The sequence below is a fragment of the Kogia breviceps genome, chromosome 6 (assembly GCF_026419965.1).
Source record: "Kogia breviceps isolate mKogBre1 chromosome 6, mKogBre1 haplotype 1, whole genome shotgun sequence".
Taxonomy (NCBI): Eukaryota; Metazoa; Chordata; class Mammalia; order Artiodactyla; family Physeteridae; genus Kogia; species Kogia breviceps.
Genome location: NC_081315.1, coordinates 111609709 through 111631730, shown reverse-complemented (window position 1 = coordinate 111631730; position 22022 = coordinate 111609709). Strand labels below are relative to the sequence as shown.

Below are 22022 nucleotides of genomic sequence, written 5' to 3'. Positions count from 1 at the left end.
ATGCATGCACATGTGTGTTGGTGGTGCGTGTATGTGTGTGTGCCTGTGCACGTGCATGCATGTGTGTGCACCTGTATGTGTGTGCATGTATGTGCATTACTGCTGTGTGCATTGATATGCACTGTGCATGTGTGTATGTTGATGGTGCGTGTATATGTCCTCTGTGTACATGTGTGTGCATGTGCACATGCATGCACGTGTGCCTGTATGTGCATTATTGCTGGGTGCGTTTATATGCACTGTGCACATGTGTGTTGGTGCATGCATGTGTGCTGCGTGTGCATGTATGCGTACATGTGCACTGCATGCACGTGTGTGCTTGCATGTTGTACGCATGTGCCTGTGCATGCCTGACCAGTGTGTCACCTCCCACGTGCCCCCCTCTTCTCCACAGTCCGCTATCGAATGCAGCAGCCTCCTGCGGACCCTCCATGGCCTGGAGCAGGAGCACCTGAGGAGGTCCCTTGCTCTGCAGCAGGAGGAAGACTTTGCCAAGGCCCACAGACAGCTGGCCATTTTCCAGAGGAATGAACTGCACAATATCTTTTTTACCCAGATAAAAAGTGCTATTTTCAAAGGGGAACTGAAGCCAGAGGCAGCGAAAATGCTGCTGCAAGATTACTCTAAAATACAGGTAATGCCTCAAATGAGGCTCTCTCTGATGGAGGAGTCATTTTCCTGAACTGTTTCAGTAAATTTCTCCTCTTTCTGAGCTAAGTCCTGTCTCTTCTTTTGTGCTGGGTTCCAGTGAACTAACGCTGTCTTCCTTCTACCTCTTGATGTAGCAGCTGAGTTTCCAGTAAGCAGGGCAAATGGGGGCTTGACGCACAGGCCTTAGACTCAGGCTCACCTGGCTTTGCATTCCAGTTCCACTACCCATCAGCTCTGTGAATTTAAGCAAATTGCCTAACTTCTCTGAGACTCAGTTGCCTAACCTGTAAAATGGGGGTAATAGAGTCCCCACACTAAAAGGGTCATGATGGAGATTTAATGATCTAATTCATGGAAAGCCAGTGGTTGGCACAATATATGTTTAATATATATAGTGGTTAAAAATATAAATATATATGTGCATATACGTACGTGTGTGCACATGTGTGTGGTGATGTATGCCTAGGGTTTATGATCTCCGTCTCGAAATTCTTGGGTGAATTTGTGGGTGTTTTTGCATGTAAGCTTGAGTGTGAGTGTCATTAACCCAGACTGAATAAATTCCTAGATGACTGAAAATAGTTTATGAGGCTATCACTATTTTTATGAGGCCTGCCTGAGGCATTTTACCTGTGCCTGTTCACACAGTGCATCACTGGTGTGCAGTAATGCACCAGATTTCTGGTCCTGGCACAGGCCTCGTGAGTGAGAGCTGCCACAGATCAGGGCTGTCCCAGGAGGAGACCAGGCGGCCCTCGTGAACCTTTTGGAAAGAGAGGACCACTGTCAGAAGGCACTGGGCATCTTGGCATGAAGAGAGCTAGCCAGCCTCTCCGGTGTGCTCTTGGTTTTTCCCAGTAAAACTTTAGGAGAGTAAATAAAGTCCTGGGTAGGTATTCAGACCCCACAGCATCACTTAGGGATTAACAGATTTTGCTGTCATTTTGCCCGCTCCTCATGATAAGCTGTGGCTGACTCTCCATGTTGGAAAGAACACGTGTTATTGTTAATAATACTGGGGACAAAAAAGTAACAGCGCTGGTGATAGTCCCAAGGCACAGACTGGTTAGTGTTTGAGGATCCCGACTCTGAGCTTCCCAACGTCAAGGGCTCAGGTCAGCTGACTCACGTGATCCAGCTCCGTAGAGGGTAGAAATGTCACCACAGTGTTCCTGCTGTATTGATTCTGCTGCCAGGAGCTCTCAGAGAGAAACTGGCATTTGGCCACATCCCACGGACCATTCCGCTTTTCACTGTCAGGAGAGTGCAAATCCTCAGGTGTTGGACCTGGAGAGATTATAGCTTTTGTGTGGAAAGGAAAACATCATACGTTTTTTATTGAACAAAATGCTGAACTTTCGGGTAACCCACTGCATGGACAGTATTTCCCCAGATGGAAAAAAGACAGCAGAGCCAGTCAGTGGGCTAGTACACTGAGGCTGATGTTTGAATTACCATGGGTTTAATTACTGCTGGTCTAATTATTATGCTAATGGTTGAAGCTGGAATGGGGAGACAGCCTATTATGAAGTTAAAACACAGGCCCTGGAATTAGATGGCTGAGTTCAAATCCCTGCTCAGTCAATTACCAGCTGTGTGATATGGACTCAGTTTCCTCATCTGTGAAATGGGAATAATAGTACCCTCTCCCTAAATTAAGTTACAAAAGACGAGAAATGCTCTGGGTCCAATGCCAGGCCCAGCAAAAACACCCAGTATATGCAAGGCTATTATTACTCTCTTGTGCTTGCTTGGGTTCTTATGCATTTTGTACATTATAAGAACTTCTTGCTACTCTGTGACCAGGCTCACCTCGTGTCCTCCATGAGTGTGGGAGTTCTGGGGTCAGAGCCGGTGGCTAATTTATCCCAGAACTTCAGCACCTGTCCTGGTGCTGTGTCCGGGGAACACCACAGGTGTGACTGTGCATACGGGTGAAGGATGCCTGAGTGAAATTTATATTCCATTTCTAGGGAAGCAAAGTTGTTTTGATAACTCTTTACCATCTGGGTCTCAAAGGCACTTTTCAAAGCCCTCATTTCTTACTAGTATGTAATTTTCTTCTAAGCCTTTGTTCGGGGCAGGGACATTTAAGGTGTTAATCCCAGGGTTTCTATTCCCGAGTATTTTCTTCAGAAAGGAAATGTAATATTTTAACTGACTAGAAAGAATTTTCTTTAAATTTGATTTAAGCATACTTTCTTGATTTTTTTTTTTTTAACAGGAGAATGTAGAAGAGTTAATGGACTTTTTCCAGGCTAGTAAGAGATACCATCTCAGTAAAAGATTTGGCCACAGGGAGTATCTGGTCCAGAACATACAGTCATCAGAGACCCGCGTGCAGGGCCTGCTTAGCACTGCTTCTGCTCAGCTGACCCTCCTTATCCAGAAACACGAGAGGTAAAACCCCCAAAGCACCCCAGATGATGCAGACAAACAGACTTGCCCCAACATTCCTCATCAAAGACCATCTACTTCTGTTCATTCAGCGAATGCACTGGCTGCACCTGACTTCTTACTTAAGAGTTCTCTAGTTGGAAGAATCCTTTGCATTACAGAGTATTAAAAACATACCTAATAGTCGAAACAACCATGCAGTGAGCCGACATGTGCCCGCCATCAACTTCAGTAGGTACCAGCTTGTGGGCAATCTTGATGTCGCTATACATCCCTGCCCTGAGTTATTTTAAAGCAAATCCCCAACATTTCATAGAGAAATCAATGGTGGAGGCTTTCATGAACTGTGTGATGGGATAGCTCATCTCTCCTTGAGCTCTAGGACACCGCTGGCTCTTGCATTCACCTTTGTTTTTTGGGTGGGAGGAGGGAGTTTGTTTTTATTTTTGTATTTTTTTAAAATTGAAGTATAGTTGACTTGTTAGTTTCAGATGTACAGCACAGTGATTCAGTTATACATACACATATATATATATTCTTTTTCAGATTCTTTTCCTTTATAAGTTATTACAAAATATTCAGTATAGTTCCCTGTGCTATACAGTAGGTCCTTGTTGGTTATCTATTTTGTATATAGTCGTGTGTATCTGCTAATCCCAAATTCCTAATTTATCCCTCCCCGCCTTTCCCCTTTGGCAACTGTAAGTTTGTTTCCTACGTCTGTGAGTCTGTTTTGTAAATAAGTTCATTTGTATCATATTTTACATATTTTAGCTTCCACATATAAGTGACATCATATGGTATTTGTCTTTCTCTGTCTGACTTACTTCACTTAGTATGATAATCTCTAGGTCCATCCATGTTGCTGCAAATGGCATTATTTCATTCTTCTTTATGGCTGAGTAATATTCCATTACATATATATATGTATATGCCACATCTTCTTCATTCATTCATCTGTCAATGGACATTTAGGTTGCCTCCATGTCTTGGCCTTTGGAATTAAATACACAGATGCTTATCTTGGATTCTGAGTATTTTTTCTCAGCAACACTGGGGTACCATGCAGCCAGGTAAATGCTGCTGCTCACTGCAGCCTCTAGCCCTTCCACAGCATTCCTTCTCAGCTCATCTTTGAGCCGCATAATTGTCAACAATGAAATTTATTCATTGTAGGTTACAAGCTTTAAAATGAGTAGGGCCGTGATGATAAGGTTGGCTTTCTTAGGACAAGCCGTGCTTTTATGAATTGGTTCTACTACCTGGGTAATTGTACTAGGACTTGGCAGCTCTCTTGCCCTCTTTAATGAGAATTTGGTGGGGTGCAAATTATGTGAACATTTTCCACCCAAAGATGCTAATGAATTTGTCACTGCAGTTAACTTGACATTCCCGATTCATTTTCACTCGAGTGAAAGAAACAGCTCCTTGCCTTGAATGGAAGCACCCAACAACAGCTGGTTAGACCATTGGGAGCAGTTACCAGGGAAGTGTTCTGTACCTCTGATTTTTTGTTAACATCTTTATTGGAGTATAATTGCTTTACAATGGTGTGTTAGTTTCTGCTTTACAACAAAGTGAATCAGTTATACATATACATATGTTCCCATATCTCTTCCCTCTTGCGTCTCCCTCACTCCCACCCTCCCTATCCCACCCCTCTAGGTGGTCACAAACCACCTAGCTGATCTCCCTGTGCCATTTTTAAATCCTATTTTAACAGGTTGGCACAGACATATTTCAGAAATGCGTATCTACCATTTGCTCAGTCACCTATTCCTTCCTTCAGGAAGCTTCCATGGTGAATCTACTGTATGCCAAGCAGGGGGCCCAGCCCAAGGATGCAGACAGACTGGGAATGGTAGTGGTGATAGTGGCAGCAACAGAAAAACAGAACCAGTAAGACATGTATGAGGAATTGTGTCATGTGACTGTGGAGACTGAGAAGACCCAAAATCTGCCATCTGCAAGCTGGAGGCCCAGGAAAGCCAGTGGTGTTATTCAGTCCAGAGGCCTGAGAACCAGGGGAATCCCAGCCCTAGAGCAGGAGAAGATGAGATGAAATGTCCCAGCTCAACAGTGAGGCAGGAAAAAAAAGTGAATTCCTTACTCCTCCACCTTTTATTCTGTTCAGGCCCTCAGTGGACTGGGTGCCCACCCACATTGGGGAGGGTCATCTGCTTTACTGAGCCCACCCATTCAAATGTTAGTCTCACCTGGAAACACCTGCACAGACACACTCAGAAGTGATCTTTAATCTGGGCACCCTGGCCAGTCAAGTTGATAAACAGAATTAACCCTCCCACTGAGTTTTCCCTACATTTTACCTCTTGGACTTTACTTGTGCCATTCCTGTCACTAGGACTTCCTAATCTACCATCTCCTCTTGGAAGATTCTGTCTGTTCCACAGTGGTCCCCTTGAATGTTGCTGTCTCCAAGAACTCTTGCCCAATTGTAATTTCTCTTGGGATGCTGAGCTTTCTCTGCACATCTCTGAAAAAGCTGACCTTACCCTTCCTGCATTTTAGTAACGTCTTAGCTGCCTGTTCTCCTGCTCCTTCTGAAGGCAGAGATTTCTCTGATTCAAACCAAACTAATATGGAGATAAACATTCAGCCACAGCACAGTCAAGCTGCAGGTGAGTGTGGATAGTGTGTTAACTAACTCTGCATCTTTTTCATCTAGAGCAGGCTACCTGGATGAAGATCAGATGCGGGTGCTCTTGGAGCGGGCTCAGACAGAAGTCTTTTCTATAAAACAGAAGTTGGACAATGACTTAAAGCAGGAAAAGAAAAAACTCCACCAAAAATTAATAATTAAGAGAAGACGAGAGATGCTGCAAAAGGTATATGAGGAATTATGCTCTTGATTCTTTACATAACCATTGTGAACACCCACCAAGTGCCAAGTTCCATGCCAAGCACTGCCATCAGAGGGCTAGGATCCAAAGGGCAACTGGGCAGGCATCCTGATGTGTCATCTACAGTTGATTGGTAATGACTTTTTGGAATGCTGTGTCAAGATTTCTACAGGTCCTAGCAGAGCCGAGGGTTGCAGTAGGTTAGTAATGTCTGCCAGGGCAAGGGAATAGGAGTGCTGGTTCCAGTGAATAATGACTGATGGGTGCTACAACATTTACGGAGTGTTTATTTGGCACTGTGCTAATTATATTATGTATTTTCTTTAATCCTGACATTAACCCTATGAGGTAGATGCTACTGTTTTCTCTTTTTTTAATGAAGACTTTGAGGCTGAGAGGGCTTAAGTGTTGTGGTCTATTTGGGCTGCTATAACAAAGTACCAGACTGGGTGGCTTATAAAGAACCAAAATTTATATCTCACAGTTCTGGAGGCTGGAAGTCCAAGATCAGGGTGCCAGCAAGGTTGGGTTCTGGTGAAGGCCCTCTTCTGGTTGCAGACAGCTGACTTCTTGCTGGTAGAAGTCAGAAGGGTGGAAAGGGGGAGGGAGCTTGGTGGGTGTGTGGGGCCTCTTTTATAAGGGCACTAATCTCATTCAGGGGACTCCACCCTCATGACCTAAGCACCTCCCCAAGGCCCCCTCTCCTAACACCACAATGTCCCATGTTAGGTTTCCACATATGGATGTTGGGGGAACACAAGCATTCAGATCACAGTATTAAGTAATGAGGTCAAGGTCACATGTTTAGTGAGTGGAAGATGTGGAGTTGAGCCCAGGCCTGTGTGACTTAGAGCCTCAGCCTTGTCCTTGATGCTGACCTGCTCAGCTGTTTGTGAACCTCGAGAGGGGAGAGACCAACCGACAACCACAGAAATGCATCATGTGCTCCCTACGGGCTCTGGTAGCACAGAGAGGAAGTCACCGTCTCCTGGGGAACCCGAGTTCTGGGGGACAAATGAACATCTGATGCGAGCAAGGCAGGAAGGGCACTGCAGGGGATGGGGAAATGTCTTGTTCAAAGGTGAAGCACTCAGGGGAGGGTGCCCCGCTGTGCTTGGAGCTCCAAGAACATGAGAGCTGGGAGGGCAGAGGGCGGGGGCTGGAGGAGGTACACCCAGGAAGCAGCATCTCGTCAATGAGGGCAGTGTGCCGGGCTGGCAGCTGACCTTCATTCAAGGACAGTGGGGAACATTGAAGGGTTTTCAGGAGGAGAATTGATGCCAAAAACTCGGCCTCTGTGCATCAGTGCTGAATCAAATCTTAGAGACAGAGTTTTGGATGAAGTAGAAAAGAATAGCTTTATTGCTTTGTCAGGCAAAGAAGGACACAGTGGGCTCGTGCCCTGAAAAACTGTGTGTCCCAACCCTGGAGGATTTGGTGATGAGTTTTGTAGCAGTGGTTCAAGGGCAGAGATGCTGCTAAGGATCAGGGTGTGTGCAGTGCCCAGCAGTTCCTTAATCTGGCCTCAGGTGGTGTCCTGAGGAGCAGGTCATTACCTTCTCTGGAATGAAGAATGCTAACATCTTCCATTTGTTGGGGGTTTTAGTTCTGTAAAAGAGCTCAAAGATACTGTTATGCGTATCCCTTGAGGCGGAACCCTGCCCCAAGGCTGCACTATTGTTTCTTGGCTGCTCCTCCCTTGTCTCTGCCTCCCCTCCCTTCCCTGATTAGCAGCTGTTCAAAAGGCTCCCATGCTCAGGAGCCCCACAGGTCCTGCTCAGTTTCAGAAGGAAGATCAGATTTGGGATTTAGGAAGCTCATGTGAGCAGCCTGAGGATAGAGTTGGAGGAGCCCCAGGCTGTAGACCTTGAGCAGGTCTACAGTGGGACCAATGGGAGGCTGTAGACCTTGACCAGGTCAAAACTGATGAGAGCATGTCCTGAGCATGGGAACAAGGACAGATTCAGAGGAGATACTAGATGCATGGGATAACACAGATGGAAGATGTTAGCATTCTTCATTCCAGAGAAGGTAATGACCTGCTCATCAGGAGACCACCTGAGGCCAGATTAAGGAACTGTCTGGTGCCATTCGGGAGGGAAAGGGAAACAGAATAACTTAATTTGATTGATTAAAAACTCTGCTTTTATTATCAAGTGTTGGGCCCAGCATTCTCACCGGGACCATTGAACTCCACCCCATCTTTAGCATCACCTCATCCATCTCCACTGGCTCAAGGATCAAAGCAATGAGGCCCAATAACACACTTCTCTGATGGTCTGGCCTGGTTCAAGGCTAGGATCTGGAAGGATGGAAGAACTGCAGATATTTCAGCAGTTTTTCCATGAGTACTGTTTGTTACAGCTGCTTTTGAGAAATCTTGTGAGTGGTACAGAGTTAGAACATAGCTCCACAAAGGCAAAGGTTTGTGTCATATCCTCAGCTCTGAGGACACATTGTAGGTGTTCAGCCAATATTGTAGAAGGAAGGAATTGACCCTCTCTGGTCACCCGGACCCATGAACAAGACATATTTGCACAAAATAGAACCCAGACTATCTACAAGTGCACTATTGTTAATAACACCGTGATGGACATCTCTATGCATGTCAGCTTTTTCCCAGCACAGGGCCTTTATGCGTACTACTCTTTCTATCCTTCCCCCCATCTTAACCCAACTGAGATATGACCTCATCCCTCAGGTCTCCCTTGGGTCTCCTTCTTTATTTTTTATTTTTTTAACATTTTAAAATTAGTAGAAGCATATTATTACTATAATTACTCTTGGTGGTGATTAGCCTTTGTACTTTTTCTTTTCCATTATGTTTTACTACAAGGTATTGAATATAGTTCCCTGTGCTATACAATAGGACCTTGTTGTTTATCCATTTGGGTCTCCTTCTTTAAAAGGCCTTCTGTGACCTCCTCATTTAAATTGTCTCTCATGGATCTCAGGGGGGTTTTCTGTTAGGATATCTCAATTTTCAGTTCCTATGTGCCTGGGACTTGGTAATAATAATAGCAGACATTCACTGATGCCAGTTCTGCACCAGGCCCTCCTCTAAGAGTTACACATGTCTTCAGCAGCTCATTGCATCCTCACAACTACTCTGTGAAGTAGATCCTATTATTATCCCCATTTTACAGATTAGGCAGTAGAGGCCCAGACAGGGCCAGACACTCGTTTTGGATGTCTCAGCTTGTAAGTGGAGAAGCCAGGATAGGAGCCCAGGTGGTCTGCTTCTTGGGTTTTACCTACTCAATAAATACGTGTTCAATAAGTGTTGAACAAATGAAGTTTTCACTACATTTTGGGTTATTTTCTAAAGAATAACTTTGTTTTTTTGGGAGGGGGGAACAATGATCAATTTTAATTGATTCATTTAAAAATGATGCAACCTCAAACAAAAGAGGCACTGCTAAAAGCTCAGTTGGGTGAGGCAGATTAAGACTTTTGCTTAAATCCTCACCATAAATCTTTGAATTATGAAATTTGCCACCCCTTGCCTCTGGAATACTGTGATTAACATAGACAGAGGCAGATTTTGTCTAGTCCAGAAGAAGAGAGCAAGATAGAGAGAATAGAGAGAATATTATATCTGAGTGAAGGAAGAGAGAAAAAGATGTCCTGGATCCTTCTTTGAAACAAATGAGTGAAAGGTGGTCACATTTTACTAAAGGTCAACCAGGTTACACACTCTTCTTTGGGGAGGATGTGTTAAGAAGATAAAAACCTTAAATAGAAATTTCCTCTCTTGTTGTCTAAGGCTTGACTGTGGGGAGAAATCAAGAGTCCTTCCAGTTCTGAACACGCTCTTGCAGTATTTCTGTCCTATTAGCCTTTTTGCATAAAAATCTTAGTGGGTTTTAGAAGAGCAAAGCATTTATTCAAAGTTTCCATCTCGTGGTTCAGTTCTCCTCTGCTACTACTTTGGCAGTCTCCATTGGTCTTTAAATTATGTTACTTTTTTGGTTTTAAAGAATAATTTGCTAAATGTGAGGTGATTGGGGAAAGGGCTGTTGACATTCTGTGCTTCCTGCAACCAGAGTGTTTTCCCCAAGGGCTGTATGACCGAGTCCCGCCCCCTGTTAACTGTCTGCTCTGGAACTCCTGCCAGCACAAGGAGCAGCGGAGAGAGCAGCTGTCCGTCGCTGAAGCCTTCGGGGCGGCTGAGGATGCTCGCCAGTACATGGGCCAGTGGCGGAGCCTGGTGGCCGAGCACAGCGCCACCCTGGAGGAGCTGCAGGAGCACCTGGACCAGGCTGCCCTGGACGAGCTCAGGGCCCTGACCCTCTCACTCTGCGAGAAAGCCGCAGAGCAGCTGCGGCGGCTGCAGAACTCGGTGATGACCCAGGAGCTGCTCAAGCGTGGGGTCCCCTGGCTCTTCCTGCAGCAGATCCTGGAGGAGCACAGCAGGGACCTGGCCACCCGGGCTGAGCGGCTGGAGGGCGAGGAGAGAGACCGGGACCAGGAGGGCATCCAGAGCGTGAGGCAGAGACTGAAGGACGACGCTCTGGAGGCCTCCACGGAGGAGCAGGCGGAGCTGAGACACTGGGAGCACTTGATCTTCATGTGAGTTTTAATCCCTGTGTGTTTTCGTCGCCTCCTCTCCTCCCACTGGTGGGGGAGGGATTCCACTGCCTGGTTACGGGGATGGCCAGACACGTGCCATCTGACGCCAGACAGCAGTGTATTAGCCACTTACACCCACAGCCCAGGGAAGACGGGCAGTGCATGTCCCCCAGGGCCACTCAGGGGTTGCAGAGCAAACAACCAGGGCTCGTGGGAGGCAGGCTTTGTATTTGGGTTGGCCCAAAAGTTCGGGTTTTTCACGTGAGGGGGGACACGAACAAACTTTATGGCCAATGCAAGAGTAACAAGAGGGTGAGGTGCCCCCTGCTTCCTGTGGGAGGATGTGATGGGCTTGTTTGGACAATTACAGGCTGGCAGGGAACTGAAACCCATTGCTCGTGAGTAGACAGGAATTGTGCCTGGTCCCCTTGAAGAGAAGTGTTGTGTGAAGAGGGGACCTTGTCCACAGGAGCAGGGTGGGGAGGGGAACTTATAGTTAAGCCACATGAGGCCCTCCCTGTGTCAGCAGATGTCAGGGAGCACATGGTAGTGGGCCTTCATTCCAGGCCTTACGGCCCGCTGCACCATCTCTTTACGGGACCCCTTCATTCATTGAATTCAAGAACCATGGAATGACATCCGCTTCTGACTAGGATGCCGTCAGCCATGGGCCGCCGGCAATCCTGGTGTAATAATTATAAAATAATGGATAATTTGTACCACGAATGTTTTTAAAGCCATTGGAGCTATGGAAGCAATGAGGACAAGTTAAAATCAAATTCCAGAGGGGCCACTGTTGACAGTCCTTCACTCCCCTGCAGCATTCGCCAGCCCTTTGTGCAGACTGAGATTTGGTGTGGCCTAAAAGGGGCCATCAGTTGTGTGATAGATGCCAGCAAAGCTTTGGCAACTGTTTAGGGCTGGCACGTCAGATTGGAAACTGGAGGAGCCTTGAACACGGCCCACATGGGGCTACAGAGAGGAATGAAATGTGGGCAGTGTAGACCAAAAACCTGGGTTTAAATCCCAGCACTGCCACCAACTGTCTGAGTGTAGGCAACTTACTTAACTTCTCTGAGCCTCGTCTTTCTTGCCTGTAGAATGGGATGACAATGATAAATCATTTACAGTGATTTCAGCAGCACATGATACTATTGGGTTGTTAGAAGGTGAAGAAAGCATTTTATAAGAAGTCGGGGGGTAAATTTTCTAGTTTTGATTCCATGACCCAATGATACTATCAAGGATCCAGCCCTCAATATCTTTCTGCTCCACTATATTCAGTGTGCTGCTTTGGTCTTTGGGCTCAGCCCCACATGGTTTCAGGATGGCTGCTGCAGCTCCAGGTGTCACATACATCATCTCTTTTTAACATGTGAGGCACTGATTCTTCCGATTCCTCTGGGCAGGACTACATCACCAGCCCATGCCTAAACCATTCACCGGCAAGGAGAGTGAAATGGCTGTGACTGTCTTAGACCAGAGGGCAGCAGACTTTTTCTATAAAGTGCCAGATAGTAAATATGTGAGTCTCTGAGGGCTGCATGGTTTCTGTTGCAACTATTCAGCTCTGCCCTGGTAGCGTGAAAGCAGCTACAGACAATCCGTAAGTGAACATAACTGTGTTCCAATAGAACGTTATTGACAAAAACAGGCAGTGGGCTAGATTTGGTCTGCAGGCCATAGGTTGCCAATTCCTGCCTTAGACCACCTGGGATTCCCTCTCTGGGGCTGTGAGGGGTGTTCCTATCCCCAGCATTGTTGGAGAGTAACCCATCTAAACAAAAGCTGAGCTGATAAGAGGCAAGGAAGTGCCATCAATCACATCTGGCAAAGCGCCAACTCCACATCTCTGATGAGGGATTACATGAGCAAGTATATGTCAGCCTTTTAACACAACCCTTGGTCTGCAATAAGTGGATGATAAGAGGTAGCTGCTATCATCACCACCATCATTCCTGTGCTGGAAGAACTCAGATTATCAGGAGGAAAACAGACACATAAATAGATGATTGTGATACACAAAGCAGGAGTAATTAACCAGGTAACCGTATGGAGGATCAGGATCCTTACCGAGCTCTGAAGAAGGTACATCTTGGGTGCCGGCCACTGACCTGATACTGGGAGCCAGAGACAAGGGGACACTGCCCACTGTTGCCTTGCTGAGGCGGGGCAAGACTAGGCGGTGGAACAGCTGGGTGGGTCCTTGTCTGGGTGTGAAGAGGGGAGACCAGTCTCACCGCATGAAAGACAGAATCAAAACCCCCAGCAAGAGCAGCGCAGTGGAGATGAACAGTAACCGCCATCTTCCCCGTCTGTTTATTTAGAGTAGTATAAACTGTTTACACATAAGGGCGTAATTGTGCCCATTTGGCTATAACATAGCGCTCTTTTCCTTTGAAACAACGGGCCCACCGATCAATATTCCTTAAAGGAACCAATCAACCCAGAAAACACTATTCAAGCAAATAAACAAAACCAAAGCCCTTTGACTATTCTTTCCTCGGTATGGCCACCCCACAGTTCAGTTTGGATCTTAACCACAATTTCAGTTCTGAATTGAATTGAAGCCCTTTTGATTAGAAAAGGTTGCATCGACATAGGATTGTGGAAGGGGTGTTGGGGGTGGGCGTTGGGGGAGGGTGGGGGAAGGCGTCCTTCTCAGTCTATCTGCTCGGTCCATCTGTCCCCCTCTTCTCTTGATCCTGCATGCTGCTCGCTGGACGTCGGTGGTCCTCCCCATCTGCACCGAGGCCTGAGCTCTCCTTGAACCCTTTCAGGGATACCAAATAGCACAGCATCGTTCTGCAGTGCCCGTCCTTCCTTGGTGGCAGTTACATCCCATGGAACAAGGTCTTCCTGGCCTCAAGGATGCAGTGTCTCCTCCTTAAGTGCTCATTCCCAGGGACTGACCTTGCTGCCAGGGAGGAGAGGTCCCAGGTGTTTGCAGAGGGTGAGATTGTCTTGGTTTAGATGAAGTAACCTCTCCCCTTTCTCATCTCTCTTTCTTTATGGTTCTGTCCTCGTTTAGTTCACAATCTTTGTTAGTTTTTGTTTTCTTGAGCAAACAAGATGCTGTCTTCTCCAAGCCCATACAAATCAGGTCCTTAAATGCCACTCCTTATTCCCACGAATTGTTCTCAGCAGTAATTATTCAGCTCAATCTACATTTGACCAAAGTCTCTTTGCTCGATCCAGCCTGCTTTGGGCTCTTCAAAGTGTAGGATTGGACTTGACATTCCCATGATTGGATGGTCATCTTCTTTGACTTCATGTGGTTCCATTTTGAAGGGAGTATTATTAAAGCAGCCGCTGATTGAGTCGTTCAACAGGAAAAGAGAGATCTCACTTTGGTATCAGAAAACTCTTTATGATTTTCCTAAGGGTTAAAGGGGGTCAACTAACAATACACACAATCTGAGTCTGCTTTATATACTTTGCTTATTTAAGACCCTAAAAGGTTGTAGCCTTTATTTCTGAGGCATTAAGTAGAAATGACTTTGCACAATAGTTTTGAAACATATTTTTATGAGCTTCTCAATTTCAAGCAAGAGAGAGTTGCTGTAAACCTGGTCCTATAAAATAAGAACTAATAAGGATGCATATTTTGCCAGGGAAAGTGTCTTTGAGACCTTTTTGCTAAACTCCTGCCTGGATTTTAAATTCCTTCAGGGCAAAGACCCTATCCCCTATATTTCTGTATTATCTTGGTGCCTACCTAGTGAAGGATTAAAGCCAGACCACCCTGGGCCAATCTGGTTTGAAGATGGGCAAGAATAAAGACTCAGATTCATTTCAGAGTTGCCTTGGAGTTACCTTGGAGTCCATGTAAGCAGCAAACACGTGGGGCAAAGATTCTCCACGAGGGAAGGTACAAAGGAACAGCTGCATTTTCCTAAAGTGCTTCAGAAAAATTGGTGAGTCCCAGGGAACCCAAGACATGGGCTTGGGGCCTTCAGACCGCTTCTGTCTGGGGGCCCAAGTCAGCCCTTTTGGTCTTATTCTGTTTCCACGAGAGAACTTTCTAGGTGAGCTGAAGTCCCACAGGCCCACATGAAGATTTTTTGAGTGATCAACGAACAGACACACGTTGCCCAAAGCAGGACAGAAGAGATGGCCTCCCCCAGATGCTGTCTCCTGGGTCAGGGAGGACGTTCCGTCCAGAAGTCCCAGCAGACCTCCTCTTCCATCTCATTGGCCAGACTGGATCCCCAGAGGTGGGAAAGAGAGCTTGTGGCCATTCACCCCTGTAGAGTGGCTGTAGGCCTTTCCTGGGAGGAAGAAGGGGACATTCCTTAATTTCCTCATTTGTAAATTGAGGACTGAGTCGCCAAAGGATTAGTGAGGATGCAGGTAAATGTTTCCTGGGGCTGACATAATAAAGCACCGCAGACCAGGGGCTTTAAAACAACAAAAATGTATTGTCTCCCAGTTCTGGAGGCCAGAAGTCCAAATCAAGGTGTTGGCAGGGTCATGCTCTGTCTGAAGGTTCCAGGAGAGAATCTGATCCCCGCCTTTCTCTTAGCTTCTGCTGTTGCTACAATCCTCAGCACTTGTTGGCTTGTAGACCCATCGTCTCATGGCCTTCTTGTGTGTGTGTGTCTTCTCTTCTTTGAAGGACACCAGTCATATTGGATTAAGCGTCCACCCTCCTGCAATATGACCCCATCTTAACTTACTTCTAAACTGCCTCTGCAAAGACCCTATTTCCAAATATGATCACATTCAGAGGTACCAGGGGTTAGGACTTGAACATATCTTTTGGGAGGACACAGTCAGCCCCTAACGGTAAATCATTCTGCATGGTTTCCGGCATGGAACAGGTTTTCCCTAAATGAGAGCTGTCACTCATCATCCTATAAAGGCCCAGCACAAGGCCCCCCTTCCCCATGACCTGTCGAGTTGGACGTCTCTCCTCTGGGCTGCTGGTCCCTACTTAGAGTCTGCTGCTGGCCAAGCTCGGTGGACAGTTCTTTGTCTTCATGTCTGTTCTAAACGGAGACGGTTTCTCTTCAAGGTCATGAGGGCCTGGACGCCTATTGCCTGCTCACAGACTTGTCTCATTCAACTCTGAATTCTTAGCCCCGATATGATGTTGGGTCCATCATGACACACATTAGGTGCTCAAGAAATCCTCGTGTAATGAATGCCCGATTAAGGAGATGGTGGGTTTTTTTCCAGACGTGGATTTGACTAGTGGAGTTTGAGCTTTGAATGTACACTTTCCCCCCAGCACAACCCTCACTGTCTTCTCTCCACGAGAACATATCACTGTTCTTGCTTTTCCAGGAAGCTCTGGTCCTCTGCCTTCTCCCTGTCCGAAGAGGAGCTGCTCAGGATGAGGCAGGAAGTTCACGGCTGCTTCACTCAGATGGACAGGAGCTTGGCCCTTCCCAAAATCCGGGCCCGGGTCCTGCTGCAGCAATTTCAAACCGCGTGGCGAGAAGCAGAGTTCCTGAAATTGGACCAGGTGCTGGCCGCCCCTGAGCTGCAGGTAGGATGGGCATCTCGGGGCCTCGTGGGTGCAGAAGCGGGGCCTCCTCTGGCGGTGGATACTGTAGGATCTGGCTCCGCCACCCACCCTCAGCTCATCTCCCACCCTTTCCTCTCTGGCCCTGTTGGCATCAGCTGTTCCTGGAAGCACCTTAAGTTCTGTAGCGGACACACTGGTACCTGGACTTTGCACTGTCTACCAGCAGCCCTGAGTCTCTGCCACTCACAGCTCACAGCTGTGCCCCTCTCCTGAGCATTCCCCTCAGCGATGGGAGCCACCTTCCTGGAAAAGTGACTCTTCCTCCTGCCCCCTCCCTTGGCCACAGCCAGTGACCCTCTCAGAGTACTTCTGTAAGTGGCCCAAGGAGGATGCTCAGCTCAGGTGAAAAAGGACATCTCTCACCCTGGACCTCGTAGGGTGATGATTGACAGATGCCTGTGGTGAGCACGTGTTATGTGCCACAGAGGAGGCAACTCTTGGGTGCAGGGTTTACTCTGGAGCCCCTTATGGACCAGTCAAGGCCAGACCCTACCTGAGACCTCCACCGTGCGTGGCCCTTTCCCCCTCCTGTCCTGGTTCCCTCGCCCCCTATACCTTGCTCAGAGGTCCTCTCTCAGGAAACTGCATACACCCCAGTCCCTGTCTCTGGCTCTGCCTCTGGGGAATCCCACCTGAGACAAGGCCTTTGAACTTGCTGTTTCCTCTGCCAGGAACATCACAGGGCCGGCCCTTTATGGTCTCTTCCCATCTCAGTTCAAATGTCACCTGCACAGAGGTCTTTCCTGAGCGCTATCCAAGATCACCACTTTCCCAGGCATCCTTTATCACATGCTGCGTTCCCGCTTCTTCAGAGAATTGATCACTATCTGAAATGTCCTGGTTTCTCGACTTACGGTCTGTGCTTCCACTACCAACGAGCTCCCTGTTTGTCGTTCCTGTTCACCACTCCATCCCAGCACCTAGAAGGTGCCTGGTGCATAATAAATATGCAATAAATTTTACTGACTGAACCAACCAACCACCGGATGTGGGCGGAATGCGGAGACTTCCCTTGAGTTGATATTATGTTGAGATTGAAAACATTTCGAATCACTTACACTTCCAGTAGCTCGTCTGCGGTTCATAGCAGGGCCAGGAGGTAGATATTTTGTCCCCATTCTACAGATGAAAGCACCGACCAGCAGAGGAAAAGTGAACTGACCGACGTAGCAGGAAGTAGAAGGACTGGTCTTGGAGCTGGTGCTTTCTGACTTCAAACCTACTGCTTCCCCTTGAGGAGAAAACAAAATTCAGGCACATCCTTGATGCTCTCTGCCCAGCTATAAGTTCTACCATGATCTCAAGGCCCCCTGTGGTCTGACCCCTGACCAGTCACATGCTGGTAAACTGACTCTCATTGGGGGTGCAGAGTTCCTGATTGGTAGCATTTGCCTATTTCCCTGGTGTAAATACTCCTTCCAAGGCCAATTTCAGGCTACCGACTTGACATCACTGTGCGAGGGGCTGGGAGGGATGCACGCGATCTGCCCCACCCCCGCCCCACTCTGGCTTCCCCCACCCCGCGTCCAGTGACGGTCCTTGCTCTGGGCTTCAGGGTCTCATCCACCAGCCCACCTCTGTTCCTAAGAGGGGTTGACCCCCAATTTCCTCTTTTTGGTATAATCACCATTAGATCAGGAGATAAAAACTATAGTTCACTCATGGGATTAGCTGAGCCCAGCCCGAGTTTTTAAAGACATTGGGTGCAGGAGTCAGGAAGCTCACCTTCTAGTTCTTAGGGCTCCCATGATGTGGCTGAGGCCACATTCTGTTCTGGCCTCACTCTCCTCCTCTGTCAGATGGGGGTCTCTGAACTCAGTGAATTGCTGTGTACGCACTTATTGTTATATTCTCATTTATGCTACATTCTGTTATAGCATGTTGTTATGTTCTATCGTGTTGTGTTACAGTATGCTGTATTGTTATATTTTTCTGTTTATTATGTTAGATTATGTTACATTTATGTTCCATTGTGTTACGTTCGCACAGTAATCCTATGAGGTAGGTATTATCATCTCCATTTTACAGGTCTGGAAACTGAGGCTCAGAGATTGTAGCATCTGCTACACTCATTCATTCATTTGCTGAATATCAATGTACTGAGCACCCACAACTTCTTCTCTTTTATAATTATTTATTTTACCTATTTATTTTCTTTCTTTCTTTTTTTTTTTTTTTCTGGCTGTGTTGGGTCTTCGTCGTGGAAGCGCGGGCTTCTCTTTGTGGCATGCGGGCTCCGGGCAGGCTCCAGAGTGCGTGCGTGGGCTCTGTAGTTTTTGCGGTACGTGGACTCTCTCGTTGAGGCGCGCGAGCTCGGTAGTTGTGTTACGCAGTCTTCGTTGCCCCACCGCATGTGGGATCTTAGTTCCCTGACCAGGGATCGAATCTGAGTCCCCTGCATTGGAAGGCGGATTCTTTACCACTGGACCCCCAGGGAAGTCCCACACAACCTCTTCTTCGACCCCTCTCACCCTTGCTCTGGGCTTCAGGTCTTCAGGGTCTGGAAACTTCTGTTCCCACATTTTCACACTCCTGACACCTTGTCATGTGGGGCTCAGCTGCAATGTCACTTCTTTACATTTGTGAGAAGCTGGTATGTGTGTGTAGGTTGTGCAAACTGTTATTCTAGGAGGATGGTATATGTTAAAGCCCACGCATAATGCCTCCTTGAATGCATGCGTACGGATGTCCTCAGCAGCTGTTCACCTCTGCAAACGTGTCCCCATCTGCCTAATGTAAGATAATAACCAGCATGCTCATCCCGTCTCCTTGTCTTCATGGCTCTCACCAACCCTCTGAGAGTGTCTTGGTCAGTTATTTGTTTTCATGTTTACTGACTTTTTCCTCTGCTACTTTGTAAGCTTCCCAAGGACAAGGACCTCTTCTGTCCTGTGCCTGCTCACAGAGGCTGACGGGTTGAGGTTCCCCCACTGGAGAAGAGGTGGACGCAGGTGGGGCCACTCTCTGTCTGACTGCAAAGCTCCGGCTCTGCCCACGAGCTTCCCTCTCCTCTGTTTGGCGGGACGAGCTCCCAAAGTACGCCAAGACCGAAGGCCCGTGAAAGGAGTTCATTCCAGGAGAGTTTCCATCTCTCCTCCCCTCTCTGGCTAAGACAGCTGTGCAGTGCCAAGAGCTGCAGGAGCCTGTCTGGGCTTGGGGAGACCAGGGGCTGCACCAACCTACTGGCGATCACTTTCTCGCCCATGTTTTCTCCCCTCTATCCAGCCACACTCCAAGGCGAGGAAGCCACGCTCCAAGAGCAAAAGCAAGACAGACCTTTTTAAGAAGTGCACTGAAGATAAAATTCAGCTCTTTGAGGAACAGGCCCCCGAAGACCTGGTTGAAAAGGTCAGTGTTCCATCTGTCGCTCCTCATAGCACATGGCAGGGCTGGCAGCTGCCCAGTTTAAGGGCACACAGAAACCTTGGGAGCTGTGACTGTCCATCTCCACCCATCACCTGTTTTTTTCTTTTTAACATCTTTATTGAAGTATAATTGCTTTACAATGGTGTGTTAGTTTCTGCTGTACCACGAAGTGAATCAGCTATATGTATACATATATCCCCATGTCCCCTCCCTCTTGCGTCTCCCTCCCTCTCACCCTCCCTATCCCACACCTCTAGGTGGTCACAAAGCATGAGCTGATCTCCCTGTGCTATGTGGGTGCTTCCCACTAGCTAGCTATTTTACATTTGGTAGTGTATATATGTCCATGCCACTCTCTCACTTCGTCCTGGCTTCCCCTTCCTCCTCCCCGCAGCACCTGGTTTTTACATTGTGTTCCTGCAGGTGGGACCCGCCCCCCCCGCCCCTTTTCACCTGATCTTTCTGCCTGGAACCCTCTTCCTCCACTTCTCCCCCAGGAGGTCTCTCTATGGTCCATTCTTCTGGCCTCATCTCTGGCGCTGCCTCCGTGGCCTGTGGTTGCCACCATCCTTGTACCTGGCTCTGTGCTGAGGGGTTCACTTGTGCTGCTTCACTTCTGTCTCTGCATTTATCTTGCACACCCTCCCCTGTGCCCCACAAGCAACCCAGCCTCCCTCACCAGCCCCCTTTTGTTACAGCGCATACTGCGTATGACCGCGTGCTGCTTACCCGTGTCCTTCCCTCTTCCTGGATTTACCTTTCCACCTCTTTTTACCTGAACAACTGAACTTTGTCCTCAGCTGTCCTAAGGCAGAGCCTCTGTCCTCAGGTGCCCCCTCTTCCAAGAAGCCTTCCCGGAACACCCAGTTCTCCCACTTACCCCTCCCCCTGCCAACTTCCTTCATGTCCTAGCATATCTCACGCTGTTCCTTCATTCCACTGGGATGCTGAGGAGGCAGCAATGTCCCAGGCATGGTGTTCACAAACCTCTGGGGTGGTCCCAGCTCTCAGAGACGCACATTCTAGACAAAGAGCACTTAAAATGATAGATCGTGATCAGTGCCGATAAAGAAATGAATAAGATAGTGTGATAGTGATGGGGTGGGGCATGGCGAGGGGAAAGTGAGATCCACTGTAGGTGGGAGAGTCAGGTGAGATCTCTCTGAGGAGGTGACATTTAAGAGTCGACACTGTGTTGTCACTGCCGGGGGACCGCTGCCTTCCCCAGCAAAGGGCAGACTCCCAGAGGACTGTGTCAGTGAGTGGATGTATAGACCATATTCTAGAGCTGCTGTACAGACCCTATTCTAGAGCTGCTGTTTTTGTTCCTACCTTCTGTCCCTCAGATCCTTTACCTAGTTATTTTAATTTTGGGGTTTTTTTTTAATGTAAGTGTATTCCTCAGAACACAAATGCATAATCCAGCAAAGAACCATAGAACCTGCTCCAGGCAAGGTCATGGCTCCTTCCAGGTGTGTACAAGTTGTTGATGTCTTAAGGGACACAAGAAGTAGCACCCTATTCCCACTTGTGTTCTATATAAAATTGAGACACAAGACAAAGACTAGGTACAGGTGGAAATGCCATCTGTCTTACTGTTAAAGGCTAATTCAGAAGATAGAAATTAGTATGAGAGCCGGATGGGATTCATGCAATCACAGGTGTCCCTGGGGGGATCCTGGCAGCAGCCTTCCTGGAGGAGCAGAAGTGGGGCTCCCAGAGCAGAGCTGAGCCAAGCCTGCCCAGTGGGTTGGGTTCCCAGTTCACCCAGGAGGGGACGAAGAGAGGGGTGGAGTGGGACAGGGACTGCATGAGGAACTAGCAGCATGGGGGTGGGGCAGGGCATTTCCTCCAGTGCACGCTGGTTTGTGACCCATGGTCACGCTTTAGGTAGATATTGTCAGAGAAGGAAAAGCGGGGGTTTGATTTGGTGGAAGGAATGGGTGGCCTGAGCCATGGCCAAGGACACAATGCAGGTTCAGGGGAGCCCAGAGAGTCTGCAGCCCCGTGAAAAGGCTGCTTTGCTGGGGTGCTGGGTCTCCTGAGGGGATGGGGGAAACAGACCTGGGGTAGAGGGTCTCAAGTGCCTGTCTGGGAAGATGGGCTGAGTCTCACCAGCGCTGTAGAAGGAGGAGAGGGACAGGATGAAGGATGGGTTGAGAAGGTTCCGAGGTTTCCTGAGCCAGACTCAGCAGCCCACCCACCGTGAGTTCACCTGACCACACATGCTTCCCCCATTCTAGCCTGGCGCTCTTTCATCCCATTATGTGCTTTACCCCTCCCGACTTCCTTAAGAAGTAGGAACGGTCCATATCCCTATTTTACAGATGTGGAAACTGAGTCTCCACGGTGAGTTCATCCAGGTTTCTGCAGCCAGGCGGTGGTGGATCCACCAAACTAAAGCTCTATCTCTTCTTCGTCTTTGACAGGGAATATTCTCACGGAACGTGGTTATTTCCCACAGTTGTGTAATGTTGGATGAACGTGCCTTGGCTCCCACATCTGTAAAATCAGGATTGAGACAATGATAACCCACTAGTCACCGGATTTGTGAGGAACAAATGGATTGGAAGGTGCTTTTTAACTTTGGAGTGGGCTCCAGTGCCCATTCCCCCAATAATGGAGCAATTCATAGGCTACCT

The 22022-nt window shown here is 47.8% G+C and overlaps 1 protein-coding gene across 5 annotated transcripts in view; it reads left to right on the top strand.

Moving 5' to 3' along the window:
- Positions 1-22022, top strand: part of EVC2 (EvC ciliary complex subunit 2) — a 148919-nt gene that overhangs the window by 82810 nt on the left and 44087 nt on the right. For 4 of the 5 annotated variants that reach the window (XR_010841121.1, XM_067036395.1, XM_059067484.2 and 1 more), the window contains 6 exons: positions 395-634; positions 2876-3051; positions 5735-5894; positions 10027-10481; positions 15771-15975; positions 19240-19362. Coding sequence is in view for 4 of the 5 variants with exons in the window: in XM_067036395.1 (XP_066892496.1) it covers positions 395-634; positions 2876-3051; positions 5735-5894; positions 10027-10481; positions 15771-15975; positions 19240-19362 (1359 nt within the window). In the remaining variant the exon portion in view is untranslated. The remainder of the gene's footprint in view (positions 1-394; positions 635-2875; positions 3052-5734; positions 5895-10026; positions 10482-15770; positions 15976-19239; positions 19363-22022) is intronic. The other variant, XM_067036394.1, reaches the window with a different exon arrangement.